The 26250-nt window shown below is 43.7% G+C and overlaps 1 protein-coding gene across 2 annotated transcripts in view; it reads right to left on the bottom strand.

Annotated features, from left to right (window-relative positions):
• Aldh3a2 (aldehyde dehydrogenase 3 family member A2) overlaps positions 1-14467 on the bottom strand; it is a 19946-nt gene extending 5479 nt beyond the window's left edge. Inside the window, exons 1-10 of one of the 2 annotated variants that reach the window (XM_013347316.2) lie at positions 14171-14467; positions 12425-12656; positions 11629-11714; positions 9554-9762; positions 7431-7548; positions 6189-6330; positions 5239-5405; positions 2610-2709; positions 1288-1523; positions 381-493 (exon numbers count right to left, since the gene is read on the bottom strand). In XM_013347316.2, the coding sequence (XP_013202770.1) occupies positions 410-493; positions 1288-1523; positions 2610-2709; positions 5239-5405; positions 6189-6330; positions 7431-7548; positions 9554-9762; positions 11629-11714; positions 12425-12656; positions 14171-14323 (1527 nt within the window). In that variant the 5' untranslated portion in view covers positions 14324-14467 and the 3' untranslated portion in view covers positions 381-409. The remainder of the gene's footprint in view (positions 1-380; positions 494-1287; positions 1524-2609; positions 2710-5238; positions 5406-6188; positions 6331-7430; positions 7549-9553; positions 9763-11628; positions 11715-12424; positions 12657-14170) is intronic. The other variant, XM_005349920.2, reaches the window with a different exon arrangement.
• Between the last annotated feature and the right edge of the window lie 11783 nt (positions 14468-26250).

Below are 26250 nucleotides of genomic sequence, written 5' to 3'. Positions count from 1 at the left end.
AAAAAAAAAAAAAAAAAGACAAAATGAAACAATTCTGAGACTTTTAAAAAATATCTCCAATTATGAAATAAAAAGTTAACTGTCTAAATGGTGACTTGGACTGGAATTGCTGGCATGCCCTCCTGAACCGACAGAGGGACAGCGTAGCTCAATATGCGGCTACTCACTTTTAGAAAGGCCACAGATTCCACCAGGCCCAGGCCAGAGGTGTGCTCCTCTACCAGTACCCCTCCCCATCCTTTTAAAATGATGCCTAAATTGAATTTAAGTAAAACATCCTTTGTCAGTAAGTCTAAACCTTCAGCTGTAGAAACAACTAAATCCAAACAGAACCCAACCTGGCCCACCTCACACACAGAAAGAAAACAAGAAGCTCCTACCTCACTCTCAACAGACAGCTGAGATCTGATCATGAGTGCTTACTGGGCCAGCGCAGTCTGTGAACTACCAGAGAAGCCAACAGGGCATTCCCCCTCGACAGAGCTTGGTATTTCTGAGAAAACCCAAATGATTTCAAATGCAGCTGTTATCATCAGTCCACCAGTGTGGTGCTAGTGAGATGAACGACTTTTCACATTTAACCAAGATACACCATAGATAAACATGGCGTTTCCACTAGATGCTTCCGTCTCTCATCCACACCCACTCTTCATAGACATTGTCACACTTCTTGGTCAGCTGTCTGAGGAAACCCTTCCCCCTCCCATCTTGACACTCATCCCGGACATTCACAGGCCACCCAGAGGAGGCTATCTCAAGCGCCTTTTTGCAAACCTCTATGATGACCTGTGGCCCAAGACAAACTTTCTCTGGCAATCCACTTTGGAGGAAAAATATGCCTAATAAAAATGATGCCCCTTGTCTATTTCCTTCCACTATTGTCATTTTTAATGCCATGATTACTTCATGCATATTCAAGAACAAACTGAAGCAGATAGTGAGGACCAATAGCCAAGGGGGCAGAGGGCTGAGCAGCTCTGGAGCCTTCCAGCAAGCTCTTTGGTAGTTTAGATTCTTAAAAACGTCAGTAAACTCCTACAATAATTTCGGTAAACTCCTACAATAATTTTGACTTTGCAGTCCATTCAGACTTGGTCAGAACTATTGAACTTTGACTCAGCAGCAAAAAACAGTTAAGACAGGAAGTAAATAACTGTGTTTACAAAAACAGGTAGCTAGCCAGCAGGCAGGAACTTTAGAAGCTGATGGAGTGTCTCGACAGACTCATATAGCTACAAGCAGCCCACAGACAGGAAGAAGGGACAGGAAGGAGGGACAGGGACTCACCTTGATGAACACGGCCGCAACCACAGCCAAGCACGTGACCAGCAGCGTCAGCAGCCCTGCTCTGTTGAACTTTTTCAGCAGCAAGAACTTGGCCCAGCCGAGCTTAGACTGGCTGTTGGGAGGGTACCTGAGCTTATTGACACTCTCTCCCTTTAATCCTTTTAATAAGCAGGGGCGCTGATGAGAAAAGGTGTCAAAACTATATTTCCCATGATAAGCCCCCATTCCGCTGGCACCTGAAACAAATAGAACAGATGAAACAGTTTCAGTGTAGCTGCTTCCCATTTCCACGCTGACGGTGAAAGCCTGAGCGTGCTGCTTGGGGTATAGAAACCCAACATATTTGCTTTTTTTTTTTTTCCTTAAAAATCTCTTCCCAACTTGGTCCCCTAGCACAATCATCCGCCCTCTCAGCCTGGATACTTTCCATGAGCAGGGACAGGATCTGCAGCCCTTCTAGGGTTGTGCTGTCCTTTATGTCAGAAATGTGCTAAGAGTTTCAGTGAGCTCTGTGGGGGACAGCTACCCCAGCCCTGCAGTGGTCTGTACCTCCAACCCAGTTTTCAGACAGGAAAGAAGAGTTTATGGAACTAGCTGATCTGCCTGAAGTCACATGTCTGTTAAAGGAGGAAACTAAAATATGAACCCAGATTAGCATGATGCTAAACGCTATGTGTGTGCTTTTACTATCAGTCCACATGGCCTTATTCATCCGTGGCTTTTCTCACTTGCTTCCTTTAAGTCCTTGAAGAGCAACCAAGAACAGGGTAACAAGGCTGCACAGACAGGTAAGAACAGCAAGTAAACCAAGAACAGGGTAACAAGGCTGCACAGACAGGTAAGAACAGCAAGTAAACCAAGAACGGGGTAACAAGGCTGCACAGACAGGTAAGAATAACAAGTAAAACCCTGCCTTCCTGGAAGTCACGCCTGCGTAATTCACAATGCATACAACAGACTGGCGAAATGTCCTGTGAGTGGCCACATGTACAATGCAATGACAGAAGGCAGAATGACAGCTGGAGGAGGTCAGGCCACAGCTGACTTAACTGTTTTGATGGAAGGGGTCACTTCAGAAGGCAAGATTGATTCATTGGGAAGACAATGAAGCCAGAGAGAAAACACCACGACAGTGAGGGAGGAGAGAAGAGGGCCAGCCATAGCCACGACCATGGTAGGAAGAACCCAGCAGAAAGGGGCAGATCGTGTCCACAATGCTTCCCCAAGAACAAAATGCCTTTGGCCCAACCTCTGGAGAACAGGGGACCAGCCTGACTGCAGAAGTCACAGCAGTAGACTAGCCACTGGACGGTCATACTTACCCACACCTCCAAAGGGCAAAGAATTGACAGTGAAGTGCATGATGACATCATTGCCTGTGACCCCACCGCTGGAAGTTTCCTCGATCACCCGTTTGATGAGCTGAGGAACAGACCAAAGGCACCCAGGTCAGAGCTAATGTCCTGTCACCCCTGTGTCCTTGAGTATACTCCCTGTGGGCTCTACGGACATGCATCCTGGCTTTGTGTGCTGGTGCAAGTATTTAAGTTTGTGGAGACATAAAATTCATGCCAAAAATTACTAAAAATATTGTATAAAATTACCTTCATTTTGTGTATATTGCCTTGTGAAACACAGAAAATGCTTAAACTTGGGTCCCAACTCCAAGGCAGCTCATTTATAGGGAAATATTCTAAAATCTATCTGCAGTCAAGCTGGGTGGAAGATAGCACATACTTGAATCTCTGCATTTGAGAAACTGGAGCAGGCAGAGTATGAGTTTAAGGTCAGCCTAGGATACACAGTGATATTGCCTTTAAAAAATCTGAAATATTAAACACTTCTGGTCCCCAGTATATCAGTGTGTAGATCAAGAGGGGTGGCCCTGAACCTTTGGGTCTGTTTCCAAGATCTATACTCCAAAGCAGTACCAACAAGAGACAGTTTAGAAATTACTACTTCTCTCAAGGTGGTACTCAAGAAGCCTTCTGCCCTGCTAAATAGCTTTTATAGTACCAGGAGGTGCAACACATGCTGCTGTGGGGAGGGATGGAGGTAATCTACCCAGCTATGAATGCTGTGAACTGCAATAATGTAATATTGTTGGTGTAATAGTGGCATGGATGTTATAGGGGTACGAACCACTTTCTGTAGGAGGAAATATGCCTACTATCAATCTGACCAAGAATTCATGGCTGGGGAGCTCAGAGGCCTTAATGATGAATATACTACTAGTATCTTGTTAAACGGCCTTAGTATCAAACCATCCTCTATGTTTGCAATTTCTATATCCATAGGTTAATACACTCCTCAGACCTTACTAGAGGTTTCTTTGTGCAGTGGACAGCAGTTAGCACGTAAACTCTTGACTGGTCAAAGTGAAGGGAGTAATTGCCTACAGCATGCTCCATCTCAGATGGAACATTTCCATCACATTCCTCCCTCAAAGGCTGAGGATTGGCAGGAGGGAGAGAAAAGACTGAAGAGTCAGAAGATGGGAGGAAGAAAACAGTCTTCAGAAAGACCGCCATGCTCCTGGACTTGAGCCAGCTATGGGCGACCACAGATGGCAAACCAGTCACTACTCCAGCCTGGACAGGAGAGGGACTCATGAGCCCTACACTGATGAAGAGACACTGGCAGTTCGACAGCTCCTGGGAGAGGGAGTCAGTTTCCTTACAGGCATGCCCCTCATATCTCAACCATGCTCTAGCGGATGACCCCACACCCTTGAGTAAGCAGGAAATTAGAATTAGAGGAAGACTGGGGAATGACCGTGATCAAAATACATTGTACACACACATCAAAGTCTTGAGGTAAATAAAAATAGTATATTAAAATTATCATTTCTCAGCTGGGTGGTGATGGTGCATGCCTCTAATGCCAGCACTTGGGAGGCAGAGGCAGGAAGATCTCTGAGTTTAAGGCCAGCCTGGTCTACAGAGTGAGTTCTAGAATAGCCAGGGCTATACAGAGAAACCCTGTCTTAAAAACCAAAATAACAAAAAGGTTACTTCTCAATCCCTGATCTAAATTATAACATATGATTGACAGGTATGAAATGCAAAAAAATGTTAGAATTATTCTATTTTTGAGGCCTAAGATCAGAAAAGCCTCAATGACACTGAGCTAATAAACAAACATCATTTCACTTAGGTACTAAGAAGCCTTGGGAACTCAGGGTGGATGTCGAATGGGCCTGCAGTGACCACAGGGAAAGAGCTGCCCACCCATCTGCAGGCAGCCAGTGGACCTTACTGAACCATACACACTCCTCTCATTTCGAGTGTCTGGAGCTATGTCAACTTCATGGTGCTGCCAGCTCCAGAAGCCACCACGTGACTACAGCACCTCATCATCAGGAACTGCACATGGCACCGGGCCAATGACCTCCGCACACAGACTGATCCCTTCTTCCTCTTTCTCATTTTCATCTTTCTAGATGGACCCTGAACCTATTTGTCCACGTGGAGCCATGATCTGCTAAGAGCTGCAAGTCACCTAGCGACACAAAGGACAGGCACACAGAAAGAGGCTGCAGAGCTGCTACCCTTTGGGAGCCTGAAGTCCAAGTTCTCACGACTATCTTTACGATGTGCCAGAGGTCTCTGACTTCCCCAGCCCCACCTGAGTGGCTATGACAGCCATTTGAATCACAGGGGCAGGCTCTATGGATTCAGGCCACAAAAAGCACTACATGCTAGTACATGGAAGAGTTCTCATTATTCAGGAGATGTTTGTTATTCAAAAGCCTGTGACATTCGTCCCTGTGAACTCAGCTCTAACTCCAGGGAAGAAGGGAAGGGGTACAGTGATAACCAAGGCTCCATTACCCAAGAAATTAAGCTATGAATGCAGCCGGTCAACTTCGATATATAAATGAGCCATCTATTCTTTACGGCGATAAAGAAATCTGGCTCCTGAGAATGAACTATTCTCTACAAAGCTTACCTTGTTGTTATGAGAAAACACATAGAGGGCCAGGGGCTTTTCACGATCATTTATGAAACTAATGGCTTCATCTACATTTTTCACAGACACTATTGGGAGAATTGGTCCAAAAATTTCTTCCTGCATCACCTTGGAATTAGGATCAACATCAGTAAGTACGGTTGGAGCTAAAAAAATAAAATAACACGAATGGTCAAATTGAAGACAGAAAAAAAAAGCAACAGTCTCATCTTCTCTTCATTTCCTGGGACAGCTCCCCACGAGGCACTCCTACTGGTTTGTCCTTTCTCAGTGCGCCAGACTTAGCTTTGGTTCACGGCAACCTTTCCTCCCCCCAAAATCTGCTTCCAAACCCACTGTCAAACTCAGGGAGAAGTTCTACCTAGACCAAGCTAATATTGACAGTTCTTCCTTCGTTTTGTCTTTGACTAGCTTAGAAATGGGTCACACTGCCACCTAGGAGAAGGGAAGAGCAGCAAGACAAAAGAATTGGGATTTCTGTTTTGTTTTGTTGAACAATTACTGAAACATCCAACCAAGGAGAATTTCTATTAATTCTTAATTATTTGCATTCTTTTATGTTTTTTTAAACAACTGATGAAAAAAGAAAAGTAAATTAATTTTGGGAGCAGTTTCTTTTTTTAAACGATTTATTTATTTATTTATTATGTAGTGTTCTGTCTGTGTGTCTGCCTATCTGCCAGAAGAGGGCACCAGATCTCACTACAGATGGCGGATGCTTTATCACAGCAACAGAAAATTAAGATACTGTGGTACACACACACACACACACACACACACACAATAATAAATAGAATAAGTATTAAAGGTGCGTGCGTACATACACTAAAAAACAGTACACAGAAAAGCAATATTTAGTTTATGTAAGATCGGTAAATGCTAGTAAAAATGTCGAACTATCTTCCCACAGGAAGGGCGAATTTCCTTACCTATGTAGCGTGTGACCTCATCAGTCTCCCCGCCAAAAGCTATTTTCTGTCCTTCAAGCAAACCTTGTAACCTCTTAAAGTGACGAAGATTGACGATCCTTTCATAATCGGGAGACTCTTTTATATTTTCCCCATAAAATTCCTATTGAAAGCAACAGAAGTCACTTAAATGTCAGAAAACCCACACTTCAATTCCTTTCTGGTGCTCAATTAACAGAAAATGATCTCAGTAAGCTGGCTTACTAGCTTCCGTACCACTGAACTCAGCATCCCTGGTCAAACACGCTCTGACAATGAAAATCGCACATCTCTTCAAGCCTTAGCTTATTACCAGACACGGTCTTCCTTAGTTCCTTTATGTACCCTAAATGATGGAGAACCTGCTCCAGCAACAGTTTTCAACCTGTGGTCCACAACCCCTTCACAAGGGTCAAATATCAGATGGTCTGCATATCAGAGATTTATATTATGATTCATAGCAGCAGCAAAATCACAGATGAAGTAGTAATGAAAATAATTTTATGGTTGGTGGTCACCACAACCCGTGGAACTGTATTAAAGGGTTGCGGCGTTAGGAAGGCTGAGGACCGCAGCTCTACAGGGTGCACTTTAAGTAGGTATTTACTTCACGCCTTCAAACTATTGGTCATCTGGCCCTCTACACACACGACAACTGATAACCTTCTCCAGTGAGAACCAGTATGCCACAATATGCCAAGGGTTCTCTTCAAGTAATTTGGAAATATTCTCTCAAAACCACAGAAAACATTTTGATTTTTAAGTATATGCCTCAACTAATCAACAAATCAACTACACCATTTAAGTGGACACAGAAAAGCAATATTTAGTTTATGTAAGATCGGTAAATGCTAGTAAAAATGTCGAACTATCTTCCCACATCATCAACTTGGCCTTGTTCCCACAGATGCAGAGTGTGTGGGTTTTTTGTTTTGTTGTTTTTTTTTTGAGACAGGGTTTCTCTGTAGCTTTGGAGCCTGTCCTGGAACTAGCTCTGTAGACCAGGCTGGTCTTGAACTCACAGAGATCCGTCTGCCTCTGCCTCCCGAGTGCTGGGATTAAAGGCGTGTGCCACCACCGCCCGACTACGTGGTGTTTTAATTAGCCAGGTGGTTCAGTCACATATGTTTCTGGGATTGTCTGGGTTGGGGTAAAAGTGAACAGAGATGCTGTCAGAAAGTACTCTGACTTTCATCAGTGGGACCAGAACTGCAGAACACAGACCTTCACAGTCTCCTTAATCTTCTGTATGATCTGATCCTGGAGCGAGGCTTCGCAGAGGACGTAGTCTGGAGCTATGCAGGTTTGACCACAGTTCATGTACTTTCCCCAGGTTATGCGTCTGGGGAGAAAAAACAAAACCCAAACCAGAATACCTATGCAATGCAGTCATCTTTTCATTGTCACCGTGTTTCCCAATGTATTAGGCACTTTGCATATTGCTATGATAAAACATCTGGCAACAGCAACTGAAGAAAGGAAGGGGTGATTTTGGCTCACAGTTGAAGGGTGCTACATTGTGGAGGAAGGAGGTCATGGCAGCAGGACCACGGCACTGTGGTCACATGGCACCACAGCCAGGGAGGAGAGAGCAACCAATACTTATGCTCAGTTTACCTTTTTTTTCCACCCACAACTCAGGTTTAGGTTGGGTCTTCCCACCTCACTTAACCTAATCTAGACAAATCCCTCACAGACAAGTCTACAGTTTTCATAGTGCTTCTAAATGCCATCAAGTTGATGACAAGGATTAACCAACCATCATGCCAAACATATGGTTTTGTATATTTAGTTAGTAATTGTCAAAAACAAAAGAAATGAAAACTCTGAACTGTAGATCATCTAGTTAGAACTAGTTAGTTGTAGATCATGAACTTAGAATGCACTTCCAGATTTCTTTTTGATTTAGGGTGTGTGAGTGTGCACATATAAGCATGCATGGCACAGTGTGTAGGAGGAGGCAGAAGACAGCGTTTGGGGATTTGGGGAGTTGGTCCTTTCTGCCTAGCTCAAGTGGGGCCTCTCTTCTGTGTGCTCTTTGCATACTCAAGCCCTCCTTCCCATCTACTCAGACTCTGGCTGGGTTTTTTTTTTGTTTGTTTGTTTGTTTGTTTTGGTTTTGGTTTTTCAAAACAGGGTTTCACTGTGTAACCTTGGCTGTCCTAGAACTCACTGTGTAGACCAGGAAACTCACAGAGATCCACTTGCCTCTGCCTCCCAAGTGCTGGGATTAAAGGCATGCGCCACCACCTCCCAGCTAGAATCTGACTTACATAGATTCCAGGCATCAAACTCAGACTGCCAGATTTGTGCATTGAGTACTTTTACCACTGAACCACGCCACCAGCCTTTAGCGCACATTTTCAACTGACATAAAAGATTCTAAATAGCAAGAAAATTCTCAAAGCTGGCCTGGTAATCAGTACAAGCTATGAAGACACAGCCTGCAGAGAATAGGCACAGCCTCCCAACACTCCATCCTATCTGAGCCAGCCAAAGGTCACTCGATGCCAAGCATACAATTCAGACTCCGGCTCTCCCAGGCTGTAGTTCTGTTGACAGGCTGTATGGGTATAAAGGGGGCACAACCAACATCCTCTACCATGCTCCCTTATGTGGACCCTTCCCCTTCCTACATACAGACAAAGCTCACAACCTCAAGCATTCATTGCTGCTCTTTTTCTGGAAGTCACGCTCTATTTAAAGAGGCCAAGCAGCAAGGCTGACCCACCTCCCCAGTACCAGCTCTGAAACCAAGCTACCCGGAGCATACTTGTTTCCTACTCGTCAAACCTATCTTAGTATAGAGAAAAACTCTTATTTTCTGTTTCCCAGCTGTAAAATGCTATTAAAATATCTTTCATACTGTCTTGTGAACAAAGGATCTCAGCTACGAAGTGAACACGACACCCTTTCAAATGAGCGTTTTTATTCATACACACAACCCTTTGGATTATCATTCTTCAACTGGCAAGAGATTAAAATTTCTTGACACAGGCTCAGGGCATAGCTTAATGTGGATTACAGGCTTACCATAATTTGATCCCAACACTGGAAAAGAAAAAAAGACCAACCCTGGGAAAATTTCTCTCCAGGTTTATCCATAAGAATATTTCCACACTTCCTGAGGAAGACTACACGCTAGCAGGACCTATGTGTGGCTCCCTATTCCAGCAGTGACATCAGAAGACGATTTGAGAGGCTCTGGCTACTCCTGGGCACACCAGCCACTAAAGTTGATGAACCTTGAAGCCGTAAGTCATGAGGTTCACGTGTAAAGAAAAACAGCCATTAGAAAAAACTTCCATCTGCTGGAGGAAACCTCAGGAAAGCAAAGCCAGCCTCACCTGCAAGCGACATCCAGATCACAGTCTCTGTCAATGTAGCATGGGCTTTTCCCACCGAGTTCCAGGGTCACAGGGGTCAGATGCTTGGCAGCAGCTTCCATAACAATCTTTCCCACCGCGGTGTTGCCTGTGTAGAGAATGTGATCGAACCGCTGCTTCAGTAGCTCTGTGGTCTCCGCAACACCACCATTAACAACCGCATACAGGTCCTCAAAGAAAGAGAAACAGATTCTTGCACTGTCAAATTAATCTTAAGGCCTCACGTCAGCAATTCTTCAACACTGATAAGGTGTGGTCAGGAAAACCAAAAGATCAAGATCATCTCCTGCGAGGGACAGATCAGGAGGTGACCCAAGACAGAGGGAGGATGATGGATCTGCTGGTGACCAGGAACCATCAACCTACACAAGCCTCAGAGTCCAATATTTCCTCCATGAGCTTGGCAACAAGAGCACAAAGGAGAACAAACAGTTGGATTCCACGGGGAAATGTGCAAGATGCCGGGAGGGGATGGTGAGGTTCTTTCGCTGCTGTTCCGTTGTGTTTTGCACAGTGCTGGGGATCCAACCCAGAGCCTTGTACACATTAGGCCAGTGCTCTACCTCCTGAGCTGCATCTCCAGCCCTGCAGTTCATGTCTTAATTCCAATGTTCTCTCTCTGCCCAGTACAAAGTACAGCAGGGCTAAGCCCAAGGTACCTAAGTCCATATCTGCCCAATGAACAGGACCCAGAGCATCAACGCCGAGGGCACTTGCTTTTGAAGTAGATCTGGACTGAATCGAGGCTCTCTACTTGTTGGCATCTGTGACTTTAGGCAAGCTGCCAAACCTTAGGCAATCTCTGAACTTGTTACCGGGAAAAGTCTCATAACATCTGTACAACGCCCATCATAGGCGCTGTGCTGCCTTTAGGTGGCTACTTAGAAAATACTTTTAATAATAACAGCAAGGGCAGAAAGTAGTGGCTGAGAAGTGGCAAGGAAATGGTGAGGTGCGTGCGAGCGCGTAAGCTGTACAATGGACAAGCGGGTGTGTCAACCTCTGGCCAGCAATTGATCTCTTGCTCCTTAGAAGGCTAATTAGTTCCTGGTCACTTTACAGTTCAACTGACTCACCTACTTTAAATTTTCATTTTTCTCTGCTTTAATCCACAGGTAAGTTAATCCACCAGACAACTGAAGAGGGTACATTATCATCCTCCCCATTTGGACCATCAACTATTAAAGAATTTACACCTGGGAGGGACAAATCGAGACCTTAATCCTCTACCTTCTGGTTCCAAGTCCTACTGAATCCGTGACACTTACTCTCTTCCATTTAGACTGGATAACCAAGCTATTAGAACCAATTATTCTGAGAGCTATGATGATAGTGGTAAGACAATAAAGAACAAAATTACTCTAAGAGCTACAGCTGGTCACAGGGACACTGCAAATCAAGAAACATAATACTAATTGGGTGTTTTAAAGCTGCCTTTTGATGAAAGTTAAATGAATAATCTCCCCTGCAAAACTGCATGTGGAACTCAGCAGCCACAAAGCAATCAACTTCCTCTCTAGAGGTCACAGGAACTTCTGGATCTGATCCCCTACCGAAAAGCTGGGTCTCACGCTCCATAGTCAGCCTTCGATGCTCTTCAGGGCCTACACGCTAGTTAACTCAGAGTGCTGGTTCAGGAAGGTACTTTCTTCCAGCCACAAGCATGCTTTTAAAAAGCAAGTGTACTCATGGAATAGCACACATGATGTTCTGTTAGGAAAACGGAGAATGACAGAAACATGCTAGCCTCTCATCAACAAGTTCACTACATGAGTGATGTCTAAAATCGTATCCTTGGAAGTGCAAGATGGTAGAAAAGAGACACGTATGAAGCCACAGCCTCAACACTCTGCAATCATAGTTGCTGGGTCATTCTACAGTGAATTTTGCAACCTGGCTTCCTCTATTAAACCAACTGTTGGAGACTTAAGGAAGCCCCACTGATCTGCAGCCAGCAATGACATCACTACAGAAGAGTCAAATCTGTGTTTTCCACCATAAACAGATGGGTTGAAGATGGACCAAGATATTCTTACCTGGTCTAAATACTGAGGGAGGAGTTTAGCCAAGAGTTTAGCCGTGTTTTCACTTAGTTCTGAAGGCTTAACAATCGCAGCATTTCCTGAATGAAGTGGATAGCAGAACATCATCATCCAATATTAGGGTAACTTTAACGGCTACCAAAGCAACACTCATGCAGGGCACAGGCTGGTTCATGTATTTCTGCAGCTCTTAAGTCCGTCCTGCCTCACATCACGTGTTCTCTTTCTTTCGTGTCTTCCTTCCCAAGCACTAACCCGTTGGCTCTCACATCCCCAGGACACTGACAACAGTCTCTCTAGCTTCCCACACTCCCCAGATTTCTATCTCTTTTTCTGCACTTCTACCATGGTTCTCTCTCTGCCCTCGAATCACTGAGCAAACAGGTTATATCAACCAGAGCTTTCAAAGTAAGAAATCAACCTGCTGAGATTTGCTGTACACGTGAGCTAACATGACACCATTATTTGAATAAAGAAACTGGTCAAATGAAACTAAATGCTTTTTTTCCCTGAAGGCAAAGCCATCAACAAGAATCACATTAGAATATGGACGCCTGACTCTGAGATCTTGGGACTACTAACTCAGATGTCTTTAATTCTTAGATTCACCTCCTAAGTACTTCAGCATTCGTAAGTACAAGATACATATGAATGCTTAGTAAATTGCTGGTGTCAGCCAAGGCAAACCACCAAAGCAAATGTATTTAACTAGACACCATCCTTAACTTACAACCAACATGACACAGTTAGACCCTTGAGACAGGAATAAAGCCATCAGCGGGTACCATACCTGCAGCGATGGCTCCCACCAGAGGCTGCATGATAAGAACAAAAGGGTAGTTCCAAGCTCCGATAATCAATACAACTCCCAGAGGCTCTGGCTGAAGATAGGCCTCATCCAACATGGTAAGCAGATTCTTCTTAGCAGGTTTAGCAGAAGCCAATTCAGGAAGATTTGCGAGCATAAAATCAATTTCCCCAAGGATGGTAATGACTTCATGGCTGTAGGCATTGAGTTTGCTCTGGAAAAGAAAACCAGTCACTCTTACACAAGAGTACAGTATAGTTGGCCAAGGACAAGGGTCCTCGACCTGTGCTCACAACCCACACAGGTGCCACACATCAGCTAATCTGCATATCAGATATTTACATTATGATTTGTAACAGTAGCAAAATTCCTTTTATGAAGTAACAGTGAAAACAATTTTATGGTTGGGTCACCACAACATGAGGAACTGTACTGAAAGGCCGCAGCATGAGGAGGGTGGAGAACCACTGGCTTAGGGTGTCCCATGGCTCAGACCCAGTGTATCTGCAGTGACAACCGGTGTCACTAGACACCCCCTCCCCAGTTTGCTATCAGATTTTTTTCTAGCCCTCCAAGTTCTCAATAAGACACACCCTGGATACTCTTCCTGGCTCTTCCTCTCTAAGATGGCCAATGCCTCTGAAAAGAAATTATCTCTTTCAACAATGCCTCCCTGATTGATAGCAGCCTTCCTCAGTCACGATTTCAGTACCATGGCAAGTCTGCTTTTGAGCTGTTTCTTAATACTTCATCCTTAGCACACTGGTTTGTAACCATGTTCCCACTTTATCTATATATGTTCTACTTCACAGCCTGGTTTAACCCTATGTATGTACAAACACACACAAAATAGCTGACGCTTGCAGAACGGCTGGCTCACGGGCTTTAATATTCATTATCTTATCTTTGTTTACCACCACAGCCGCTCTTTACCAAAGTACTCTGAAGGAAGGCCTGTAGCTACTACTCTCATTACTACTACAGCAGTTACCACTTTTTGCAATAGTCTTTGGGGAAGGGTGGATTATAAATCTAAAAATAAAGGTCATACTATGCCTGGAATACAGATAGAAAGTAAAAAGAAAAAAATATTACTAGAGAGTACAGGAGAATATAGTTATACTTCCAACACTACTTAAAACCTTGGTATCCAAAGCTTGCTTCTAAAGAGGCCATGTGATATCGCCTGGGACCTCATTAGAAATCTCAGACACTGTCTCAGACGGACTGAATCAAGATTTGTATTTTAAAAGTCCTTGGAGTGATTGTCAGTGTTCTAGCGTTTAAGCAACACATATCTAATGATACACAAAATCATGAAGGAAAATATGAGTGTTGAAGATTACTTAAAAAACAATATTGTCTACAAGAAGAACCTATTAAAGAAAAAGTTAAGAAATAAGACAGCGAGTGAAATATTTGAACTTTACCAAGCGAACAAACTACTGACACTCAGAATACCCAGAGAGTTAAGAGCACACTGTAAGGAAAGAGCCTATAAATGCCGTAGAAACGGGCAAGCCTATAAAGAGCATTCGCAGAAGAGAAACTGCGAGCACCAGGTAAAGCAAACACTTCAACGTGTGTAAACACAATGTTCAGGGCTCTAAGCAGAGCTGGAGTCCGGAGTACCTCTGCTCCCTCTTCACTGCTGGATAAACAAAACAACCTGCTACAGCACGGGAATAAGGGCTCGCGCCCGGTCCCTCCCACCCCGCGGACGCTCACCTTGCTCAGGTCCGCCGCGATGGCTGCCAAGATGTCCTCCTCACGCTCCTGCACCATCCTCCGCAGGGCCTCGAGTTGCTGCTGTCGGAAGCGTAGCGGCCGCGATCGGCCGGACCGGAACGCCTGGCGAAGCCGCTGGACCTGACGCTCCATGGCAGGGCTGCTGAGAACGCGGAGCCGGGTAGGTGTGGCCGCACAGTCCCGGCGACGCGCGGACTGCACCCGGGCTCACCCTGGCCACCCGCCTACAGGCCCAGACCAGGCCTCCAGGTAAGCCAGCCCCACAGTTCCGCCGTTAACGACGCGATGCGCGCTCATTGGCCGGGCGGCCGCACGTGACTGCGAGGCCCCGCCCCCTACCGCTATCAGAGCCGCCGGACCCTGGTCCGCGGGCGCCCGGAGAGGGCGAGCGTCTTGTGCCCCGCGGACGCGCAGAAGTAGGGCTCCGGCCTCAGAGAAGGGCGGAACGACCTCTCGGAGGAGAAACTGAGGCCCCGGGGGCGTGCTCGCCAGGCCGGTAGCGGACTCCCCCCCCCCCCCCGGCGTCTCAGATTCAGAGGCCGGCTGCGAAGGTGGAGCAAGCCAGGCGGCCGGCCTGGGTAACGCGACGCAGCGAAGATGGATCCAGTGTACACACGCCAGCTTTGTCATCGCTGGTTTTTAATTCTCCAGTGTTTCTGTTCCCCTGTCTGGCAGAACTGCTTCAGAAAGGGAACCCGCACCCAGGTTTCCCCAAATTTCCTCTCCGGACTGATTAGCAATGGTGGACATCCGGACCCGTCTGGAGCTGCACAGCAGTGGTGGCCATTTAGGGTTGTCCTTCCCATCTTCTGGAATGACTAAATGTTGTTCTCTGTTTAGACTTAGAATGGGCGCCTTCCTTACCGTTAAATTCATTAGAACTTTTGATTTATTCTCCACCAAACATACTTCCTTCAATGTTCCCTATCTCTTTAACCTTAACTTCAGAATAGATGTTGAATCCAATAATTAATTGTTCAAACCATAATATATATCTGTCAAGTTGGGCATAGGCCCCAGCCCCTCGCATCTATCCCAACCCCCCAGGCCTGGTCTGGACTCCAAATCCCAGCAGGCCAGGTCCTGACCCCTCCCTGGGGATGGGGTCAGGACCACTCCCCAGGGTACTTAAGTGATCTCCCAAAACAGGAACACTTGGTCTCCCTTTCTTCCTCCCCGGGGTCACATTTCCCGGGCTTCCCGGTTCCCCCTCGGAGCCACCCAAGAGTGCAGAACTCCCATTAAACCTGGATATTTCTTAATTCGGCTTGTTTTGATTTGGCTCGATTGGGAGTTTTTGCGTAGGCAGGGAGCTCGTGTTAGGAAATATTCCTAACAATATCTACTATATCTATCTATCTATCTATATCTAGGTATGTATCTATGTATGTATGTGTGTATGTATCTATCTATCTATCTATCTATCTATCTATCTATCTATCTATCTACAGCATCCTAATAGACTCCCTGCTTGATTGCTTGGATAATGTTACTTCTTAATCCTACACTACTCTGTACTTCAGGGGCCCATAGGGGGTTCTCCTCCCTTCTCAACCTCTCAGGAAGTCCTACCGGAAGGAAGGACCACCAGGAAAATCAAAATTTCTGTTTCTCTTTGTATTCAGTAGTGTGGCACATGCTGGCATGACTGTGGTGGAAGGGGAGATAAGTGTATTCCTGCCTCCAGGAGTGATGAGATGCAGCTGAGAACCTTTCAATCTGTTTCTGGTCTTTGATACCACCCTGTTCTTCCTTCTTCTGGTGTTTACTCCCACCTGTGTGAAATAACTGGGCTGGTTTCTCTCTCCTGACTGCAAAGTTTTGCCATTTCCTGTTCCTCACTGAACTATCATTCAGAACATATACAGACCTCTATCAGCTCCCTGCTCAAATCTCTCCAGCAGGTTCCTGTCACACAGAATAAAATTCAAAGTCCACACCATCCTCTGTAAGCCCTATATGTCCTGCCCTCTGGGTGTGCCTCTTCTCACCCACGCACTGAGTTCAAGCCAGAGTGGCTTCCTTGCTGCTCACTGAGCACTTGAGCACATTCCCTTCCGGGTGGTTTTTGGCACTCTGCGTCCTCTGCGTCCTTTGTCTGGAGTGCCCAGCTAGCTTTCTCAATCATGTGGCTTTCACAATAGCCTGTGAGTTGAATTATCTGAGGCCCTTCTTGGTGAAGCAAGACAATTGACAAGGCCACCCCACTGTCTCCAGATCTCTGCTTTGCCCTCGCTTCAAAACAAACAGCAAAACATTCAGTGTGGAGGTTTCGCGGGACTGCAGCTGAGAAAGTGTAGGAGGAGCAGGCTCCTAACGTCACAAAACAAATCAATAGCCTCCGCACACACAACCCAGTATTACCTGTGTGTAGCAAGCCACAGTCCAAGGTCAGTATCTAGTTCTGTGTTGCAATATTGAAAATAGCTCAAAGTTCATCACAGGAGAATGCTTGCTTACCTTTTTTTTTTTTATTTGATCAGAGAGTGACCTTTTAAACTCTTGAGTGCCCAACCACTGAAAGATGAGTCTTCACTGTCTCTTAAATATGTTCTATGTTGGAGAAGCCAATTGTCTCAGGGTTTCTATTGCTATGGTAAAGCACCATGGCCGAAAGCGACTTGGGAAAGAAAGGGTTTATTTTAGCTTTCACTTCCACATCACAATCCAGCAGTGAGGGAAGTCAGGGCAGGACCTCGAACAAGGCAAGAACCTGGAGGCAGAAACTGATGGCAGAGGCAATGGAGGAGTGCTGTACTGGCTTGTTCCTCGAGGCTTGTGCAGCCTACCTTTTTATGGCACCCAGGAGGAGGGACATCTCCCACAGTGAGCTGGGTCCCCTCCATCAATCATCAGTTAAGAAAATGAACCGTAGGCTTACTCACACATTAAGCTGGTGGGGACATTTTCTCAACTGAAGTTCATTCTTCCCAAGTGACTCTGGCTGCTGTCAAGTTGACATAAAATAGCCAACATAGCAATTGAGAGCATTTTGTTGAATATATTTAAAAAACATATCCAAATACTCCCAACAAAACAGTATAGCTATGGAACCGAAAAAGGACTAGAATTATATGTATTCCCAACCGAAATAATCTCCCTTCTAGTTTTTGAATATCAAATATTCATTGACTTAAATGACTAAGGACCAGGAAAATCATCACTTCAAGATTGGGGGTGTGGAGTAGCTCCCCACAAACTTCTTCCATGAAAGACAGCAAGTTGGTAATTTAAGAAGGCCCTCCCTTTTCAGTTAAAACATACTTTATTGAGGGTGACTCATTTACTGCCACAACCTCAGCCTCTTCAGGACAGAAATCCATCCTCAGCACATAGATTACATCAGCCATGTACCTGGTGGCCCAAATCTACCCAGATGCTCCCCTGAACCTTGGTTAAGATTCTCATGAAAGAGGCATGAAATGCATCTGACCCTAGAGCACACTCTGGCTAATTTTTTGACAATTAAAGGAAATGAGTCCCTGAGAATAAATTTGGTGCTGAAGAAGGCAGAGCTCGGAAGGAGTGGCTTCATAAGATGTACTGAACAGTGAGCTTGAAGCTTAAATACACTTTTCTGCTCTCATCAGTTCATGAGCTGATGGACTTCCAAATCGTAGGGACCCAAAGTTTGAATTGTCACTTGTTATAATAATAAACTTGATGTTAACACTAGTATAGGTCAGGAAGAATTCAAACATCTTAAAAGTTGATATGATATTCTTTTTCTGTCTGATAGGAATTAGACAGTTTAACAGCTGAAACTGCTGATGATTTTGAAGCAGTAGATATATTCCTGCAGAGAAATGGGTCCTGAGCAAATCACACCCAGCTTCCTAGGATGTGAAAGCACAGCCCCAAAGGAGTCAGAGAGCCTTGGGCACACAGACGCACACTCAGCCCTCAGAGGTTACGGCAATTCAACTCTATTTACCTGCCCTTGAAATTTTTCTCTGCCAGAAACTGAGGAAATGGAAATACACTATTTTTGTAACAAAGGTTTCATTTTATTATTAAATGTACACAAATTCTTACAAAGTTAACCTATGTATATATCTGTCTTTATTTCTCTACTCAGTTGTTCTACAGAATTCCCAGGGAATAACAAATGCATGTTTAGTTTTTGTAGCCAAATACATTTTCAATATTTTTATAGCAATTTATAGTCCTCATCAGTCACTTTCGGCAGCCTCTCCAGCATTTGGTCATGTCAGGGTCCTACAACTGCCATCCTAGTTGGTGTATAGTGATACCTCACTGTGGCTTTCAGCTTGTACTTCGCTAAGGAACAGCGAGAGTGAACGCCTTTTCCATTTGCAGGTATTTCTATGGCTGATTCTACAGAGTGAGATCCAGGACAGGCTCCAAAGCTACACAGAAAAACCCTGTTCCGCAAAACAAAACAAAAAAGAACAAATTTTATAGTTGAGTCGTAGAGGCAAGTGGATCCTTGCATTCGCCTGGACTACAGAGAGAGTTCTAGGACCATCAGACAGAACCCCTATAGCCAAAAAGAAAAAAAAAACTGGGCAAAAAATGAAAAACAACAAAACCTAACAGATTTTGTGAGTAGTGTTGAAGATGTCAGATTCAACTGGAGTTTTAGATACCTTAGATGCCTTTCCTGGCACTCATCATATTCATTAGCAAATCCTAGCTTTGATATTTGATGTTGTTTGTATCCACATACCACGGGGCTGGAGACATACCAACAATAGTGAGAAAAGGGCACACTCGGATAACTAAAGAAAGAAGAGACACAAGTCTTCTACGAAAAACAAAAGCATTGAGATAGATAGCATAATTTTCATGGACATAATCTTTGAAAATAAGGAAACCCCAAAGGAAGGTGATAAGACTGAAGAATAGGTAAACAATAAGGAAGGGGCGGAGGCTTAAAGTAAGGAAAGGTGGAAAAGAATAGCTTAAGAGAGATAAAAGTCAGAGAAGAAACAGGGAAGAGGCATGAAAAGGTGACATTTAACAAAATAGCTGAAGACAAAAGCCAGACGAGTGTCCCATCACTCCACTTCTGTGATGACACAGAGACAGAAAGAAGTGGTTCCCAGTGGCTGGGGGATTTATAGGATGAGGTCTTTTTGAAAAGTTCAGAGTTGCACTCTCAGTAATGAAAAAGTTCAGGAGTTGGATAGTAGTGGGAGCAGATAGCAACTTGGCCAGAATGTCCCAAGGGCCACTGAAGTTTACACTTACAATGGATATAAAAGTCTATTTTGTGGTTTATTTGTTTTATTTTACTTTGGGTTTTGGTTTTGGAGACAGGCTTTAGCTCTGTAGCTCAGACTGACCCTGAGTTTCAACCCCTCCCCCCCACCTCTTAGTGCTGTAGATTATAAGGCAGAGATGCCACACAGGGCCAAGAATTTTATCAATAACAAATGAAATGGTAAAGAAAAGCGTAGAAGATTCTTCAATACGGTGAAGGGGCGTTTATGAGAAACTGGGCCTCTAAAGATGGCTCAGTGGTTCCAGAGGACCTGGGTTCAGTTCCCAGAACCCACATGGTGATTCATAACCACCTGTAACCACAGATCCAGGGAACCAATACCCTTTTCTTACTTCTCTGGGCACCAGGCACATATATGGTGCCCATACACACATGCAAGCAAACACGCACACACATAAAATTTAATATGTCTAGTTTTTTTTAATTCAAGAAAAAAAAATCACCAAAAGATGAAAGATTTTTCTTAAAGTTGGGGTCAAGATAAGTTTGAACTCAGTATAGTATTAGAAGTTAGAAGTAAAAAGAAATTAGGCAAAAAAAAAACCAATAAAAATCATTGAAATTAAATAGGAGTAGGTAAACTTGTTTGTTAATATCTTGGCCAATCCCAGCAAGCCAGCTTCTTAGGAAATGGGTGCTTCTCAATGTTTTCTCATAGCTGATGAAATGCCAGCTTCTGAACAGGCGTATTTTAGTCACTGTCCTCATAAAGCCCCTGTGTGCAGACAAAACCCTCCCTTCCATTTATAATCTCTTCCCAAGTCAGCAAGAAGCAATTTATTCTGAGGCCCTTTGTGCTTTGAGTTCTTCACTAACTGTGATGTTAGCGTCACAAATAAATAAACTTAGAAATATTAATGAAGGAACAATTTACGTTTTTGTGACAATGAGCCAGAATTTGGCCAATCACAAACAGCTAAGCTTCAGTCAGTCATAGGCTCCCAGTAGGATTTTTTTCAAGTAAACACGTGTGCAGTATCATGCTCAAATAAGATAAACCTGGCTGGGGCCAATCTACTCCTTTTTAACTGTGCTTTGTGTTCTGCTCACTACTCGTGTTGGGTGGAGCTTAAGAAAGCCCTTTTTGTGAGTGCTTTTTGCAGTGCTGGGATTAGAACCCAGGGAAGCACTCACGTTGGGCAAGTGCTCTAGCAATGACCTCTACCCTCAGTCCCTAGTCTTTTATTTCACATTATACAGTGCGATGGTCTGAATGAGAATGGCCTTCATAGGCTCATCTATTTGAATGCTTGGTCCCCAGATGGTGGAAATGTTTGGGAAGGATTAGGAGGTGTGGTCTTGTACCAGGTTTGTCACTTGGGGTGGGCTTTGATTAGCTCTCTGACTGCCTCCTGCTTGTCGACCAATGTAAGCTCTCAGCTCCAGCACCATGGGTGCCTGCATTCCGCCATGCTCCCACCATGATGGCCAAGAACTCACCCTCTGAAACTTTAAGCCCCAATAAACTCTTCCATAAGTTGTCTTGGTCAGTTTATTTCTTCACAGCAATTGAAAAGTAACGAAAACATACATGGAGGCCATTTATTACTCTATAAATTTTGCAATTGCTATATTCTGAATTCTTATGTTATTTTTAATTGATATTGCTTTCCAGATAAACAGTCATATTATCTATAGGTAATCTTAATTTCATATTCTATCCAAAAGATTTTTTTCTGTTTACTTACTGTGTTTGCTCTTATGCATGTGCATATGGTAAGTATGTGGAGGTCAAAGGACAACTTATGGGGGTCAGTTCCCTCCCCGCCTGATGATCAAACTTGGATCAGCAGGCTCGGCAGCAAGTCCCTTTAACCACCATCTTTCTTCCCCTACAGATTTTTCTGTCACCACTGACATCTTCTTCCCTTTGGACTAATGACGTAACAATTGATTGTTATAACAGAAGTGATGTTGCTGTCGATGTTTTTCTACTAAGTAGCATGCTGATTTGGGGCTGAGATACCTGCACATACATATACACTTCTTAATATGTATTTGTGCAATTCTTTAAATGATATCTTCAGAAAATAATCCATGAAATTTATTTTACTGTTTCCAGCAAGAAGGTGGAGTATCTGTCCCACACCATTTTAGTGTTCATAGAAATGGTTCCCTCACTTCTCTCCTTAAAACTACTGTGATTCTTGACAATTACTGTTTTCTTTGTGTTAAACTATTCCAGCTATGATATTTCTTTATGGAACTGCTGGATCCTTTCCATAATATTTAATATTTTTGCAACGATATTTATTGGCACGATTGATCTGTAATATTATTTTTGTGTTTCTTTGTTAGATTTTGTTAGTTATTCTCACTTGATAAAGGTAATTAAAAATGTTTTCCTAGCTGATGAGATGGCTCAGTGGGTAAAGAGACACCTGCCACCAAGCCTGATGACCTGAGTTTAATCCCAAGACCCACATGGCAGAAGGTAAGAACTAATGCCTACAAACTGTCCTTGGGCCTCCACATGGTAAAAATAAAAACTGCTGTTCTTTCTATATGCTGTGGGGAAATGTCAATAGTACAGAAATATCCTTTTCATTTCATTTCTCTTGTGAGATTATTCTAAACAACTGCAGTGACCCCCATCTTTTGGTTGGCTTTATCTTGCTACCACTGTCTTGGTTTCTTTTGTAAAAGTTGGGCTACTTTCTGTCTTTCACTGTCTCAATTTTAGCTAGGGGTGCTGAATATGACCCAAATAATAATCTATTAAAAAATGAATATAAAAAGAAAAAAACACTGGGCTGGAGTTGCAGCTTAGCGGTAAGCATGTTCCTAGCATGCATGAGGCCTCAGGTTTGATCCTCGGCACTGAAAACAGAAAATAATATTATTTATCCTATTGAAATGTTAAATGTATAGAATTATGCAAGGTAATTCATGTGATTTTATTGTGTCTGATTTCATACTTATATCCACATCTGTACTTTCTATTGACTTCGGTGACAATACATTGTTTACTTCATAAAAGCCCAGTTAAATAGCTAAATATGGGCTGTACCACATATTCAAAGAATTCCTTTTATCATATATTTAAACATGATAAGAATTTAAATTGTAAAATTTTTTCTGCCCCCATTTTCTGGGAAGTTTTAATCTTGCAGCAGCTGGGAGAATTTCCTTGTGTTCGCACAGATATGGGGACCTGGGGTGCATTTTCTTATCTTGTCCTCTTGGAAATGTCACTTGGTAGCTTAAAAAGTAATTGTCTTTAGTTAATATTTTCTCCTTCTCCCCTTTCCCTGTCTCGTCTCCCTCCCCTCCTCCCTCCTGCCTGAAGTCCTGGGCTCCTGGGCTCCTGCTGAAGGTTGTGAGCACAATCACATAACATGCTTTCTCTCTCAGTGATGGGTACAGGCTGGCTCCACGCGGTATCAAGCTAGAATTTTAACATTCTGTATTTGGGGATGAAACTGCCGCCTGTTAACCATGCATACTGGCTTTTCTCTAGCAAGCATTGTGCTAGACCCTTGGGAAATACCATCTAACCAAGGCGGTAGTCAGTAGTCTGAGCTGCTGGGCTTTGTGCTTTAAAGGCAAACATCTAAGCTTCGACTCTCAGCTCCCTAGAATAAGCATCACCATAGAGTTCCCTCTCTGTCCACCATTGAGTTTCTGGCTGTAGGGCCCAGCCATGATGAGCTTAATAGGAATAGACCACCCAAAGGAAGTTCTTAACTTTCAACCATTATCACCTGCCAGTGTAGGTAGGACTTAGCCTTGATAAGATTAATAGAGGCCTGAGTCTCAGTAGTTAAGCCTGAGGCAATACCTGGTTGTAGGAAGGACCACAAACTGAGATTACCCAGGCACCACCCAAGAACCAACCATCCAAAAAGAAATTCCTAATGTTCCAACAATTTTAGATAGGATCACGTGCCAGCACACATTCACCGGGACACCCTTAGTCAAACATCAGCCAATCAGGGATCCTAAACCATAGAAATCCCTCATCCCCACCTTTACTACTATAAAAACCCAACTCTAACTGAGCTCGGGGCTCTCCGTTTATTCCAATACATTGGACAAATGGAGAGTCCCAATTTGCAAACTTGTGTAGAATAAAGGCTCTTTGCTTTTGTTAGGAATATTTCTTAGAACGAGCCTCTCTGCTGATGCAAATAATCCCAATCAGACCGAATAAAAGATGCCCATGTTCAATGCAATACTCCCGGGTGACACCGGGAAAATGTGGCGAGGGGAAGAGAGAGAAGGGGAGACTAGGCAACAGCCGGAGATCATGTGTTCATTTTCTGGGGGGGGGGCAGTTTAAGTAGCCTGTGGGTGTGGTCTTGACCCTCCCTGGGGAGGGGTCACTGGCGGTCTTCTCATCTTTCTCGGAGGCGGAGTTTGGACTAAGGCAACTCCAAGGGCAGGGGGCTTGAAATGGAACTTTCCACCCAACATTCCAAAGATGGATGCTAGGGCCTGGGATGAGGTTCCAACTATAATATTCCAGACTCTTTGTATGAGATCCTGTTGGACTGTGAGCACTCTAGTGAGCCAGTCTAGAGTTGAGATGGATGGGTGATTGCCAGCAGAGGAATCGTCTTATTTATTTCTATTTTTTTTCAAGATAGGGTCTCACTGTGTAGCTTTGGCTGTCCTAGAACTCATTCTGTAGACCAGAAACCCACAGAGAACAGCCTGACTCTGACTCCCAAGTGCTGGTATTAAAGGCATGTGCCACCTTGTCCAGTTTAGGGCAGAGATCTTAATAAAGTTCTTTTATAATAAAATAAATTTAATAAAAAATGACCTGACATTGAGAATGTGTGTATGATGTTTTACCTACTAACCTTTGACCACTTTTTCTGTTTTGTAACCCTTTGGACTTGCCTAATCAAGTAACTTACTTTCTTATCTTCAATTTTACTTGTTCAAAGACTAAATCTTGTAGGGGATTAAGCTGACCGTAGAGTGCTCATTCTCTGATACTACCATTAACTTTTATACTCCTTTCCTTCAACAGCCTCTCTCTAGACAGATGAGCAAAGAGAAAGATCCTACTAAAGACAGCTTACTCAGATCCTTCTGCCTTGTCTTCCAGCCCATATATATCTGACTTCCAGAAAACAGGTTTTAAGTTATGCATGCTATAGGGCAAAAGCACAGTTTGGAGACAGAGCCATGATGTACCAGTTTGGAACACCAGAGCCAGGTTCAGACATAGTAGAGACTATGGGACTGTAGACTGGAAACTTCACTGATTAATATGCTAAGGGGTTACATTAAAACATTATATTGCATATGCGTAAAGTAAACTTACAGATGAAAACACTTGAAATTTAACTATGTGTATATATGTGTTTCTGCATGTGGGTTTGTGCATGGCAAATACACATGCAAATGCATTCTACGTATAGAGTTCAGAAGAGGGTGTCAGACCCCTTAGACTTGGAGTCACAGGTGATTGTGAGCAACTGGATATGGGCGCTAGGAACCCCCAGATAGAAACATCAAAGAGGGAGATGTGGCGATACCAGTCATTTGAAGGCTAAAGCAGAAGGACTGTGGGTTTGAGGAAAGCCTAGGATACATAGTGAAACCCTGTCTCAAAACAGGAAAAGATAAAAATGCTAAAATGCCTTTGGTACCTTTAATAGATTGGGCACCGCTGCAAAAAGAATAATGTTAAGGAGCCACTGGCAACAGATTCCCAAATGAAAAGTGAAGAAAGGAAGTGCAAAGGCCTGTGCCTGTAGCACACCCTTCAGGAGACACTATCCAAAAACCAACAACAAAAACAAACACTATCCAAGAACTAGGGGACTACAACCAAAGTAAAAAACAACAAAATACCTGAAGAAGAGAGGGAATGGGAAAGTATTTGACATTCTAGTGAGAAGTTTCAAACAGTAATTACAAACACAAAGCAACAGATTGAGGAAACTCAGGAAATCCAAAGGAAGAGACCTCAAACTGACAGCATGCACTCAGACTGAAGAAGACCCAAGACATGGAGAAAACGTGAAAATCAGAGAAAACAAACTCAGCTACGGAAGAACACTGAAAACAATTACATCAGGGTGTTTCAAAACCACAAGAGCAAGACAAAGATAAAGTAATGTTTTTGAAAGAAAAAAAGAAGAAGAAATATTCTTTGAAGTGTTCAAAAAAGAAACAGCTCTCTTTGTCCTGTCTAGTTTTATGTTACCTTGACACAAGCTAAAGTCATCTGAGAGGAGGAGCTGTGGGACAATGATCTTTTATCCTGTTACTTGTATTATTTTTAATAAAGAAAAATATTATTAATTAAATATAAAAATAAAAATAATATACTTCCTGCCTGCAAGTAGCCAGGCAGGAAGTATAGGCAGGGCAATGGCAACCAGGCAGGAAATAGAGATGTGGCAACAAGAATTATGGGAAGAGGAAAGTTTCAGTCTGCAGTTGTGACCCAGCTGCAGAGGAAGCAAGATGTGACTGCCTTGCCAAAAAAGGTACTAAGCCACATGGCTAACATAGACAAGAATAATGGGCTAATGTAAGTTATAAGAGATAATAAGAAGCCTGAGCTAATGGGCCAGTCAGTTTATAATTAATGTAGACCTCTGTGTGTTTTGGGGGGACTAAACAGCTGTGGGACCTGGCGGGACAGAAACCTCAGTCAACAAGGAGGGAACCTCAATTAAGAATATGCCTCTAGAAGATGGGCTGCACAAAGCCCACAGGACATTTTCTTAATTAGTGACTGATGAGGGAGGGCCCAGCCTACTGTGGTGGTGACATCCCTAGGCTGGTGGTCCTGAGTTCTACAGCCATGCAGGATGAGCAAGCCTTGGGAAGTAAGCCAGTAAGC

This window comes from Microtus ochrogaster, chromosome 7 (genome assembly GCF_000317375.1).
Source record: "Microtus ochrogaster isolate Prairie Vole_2 chromosome 7, MicOch1.0, whole genome shotgun sequence".
NCBI classification, from domain to species: domain Eukaryota; kingdom Metazoa; phylum Chordata; class Mammalia; order Rodentia; family Cricetidae; genus Microtus; species Microtus ochrogaster.
Note: the sequence above shows the minus strand (reverse complement) of the source record. Positions and strands in the feature narration are given on the sequence as shown.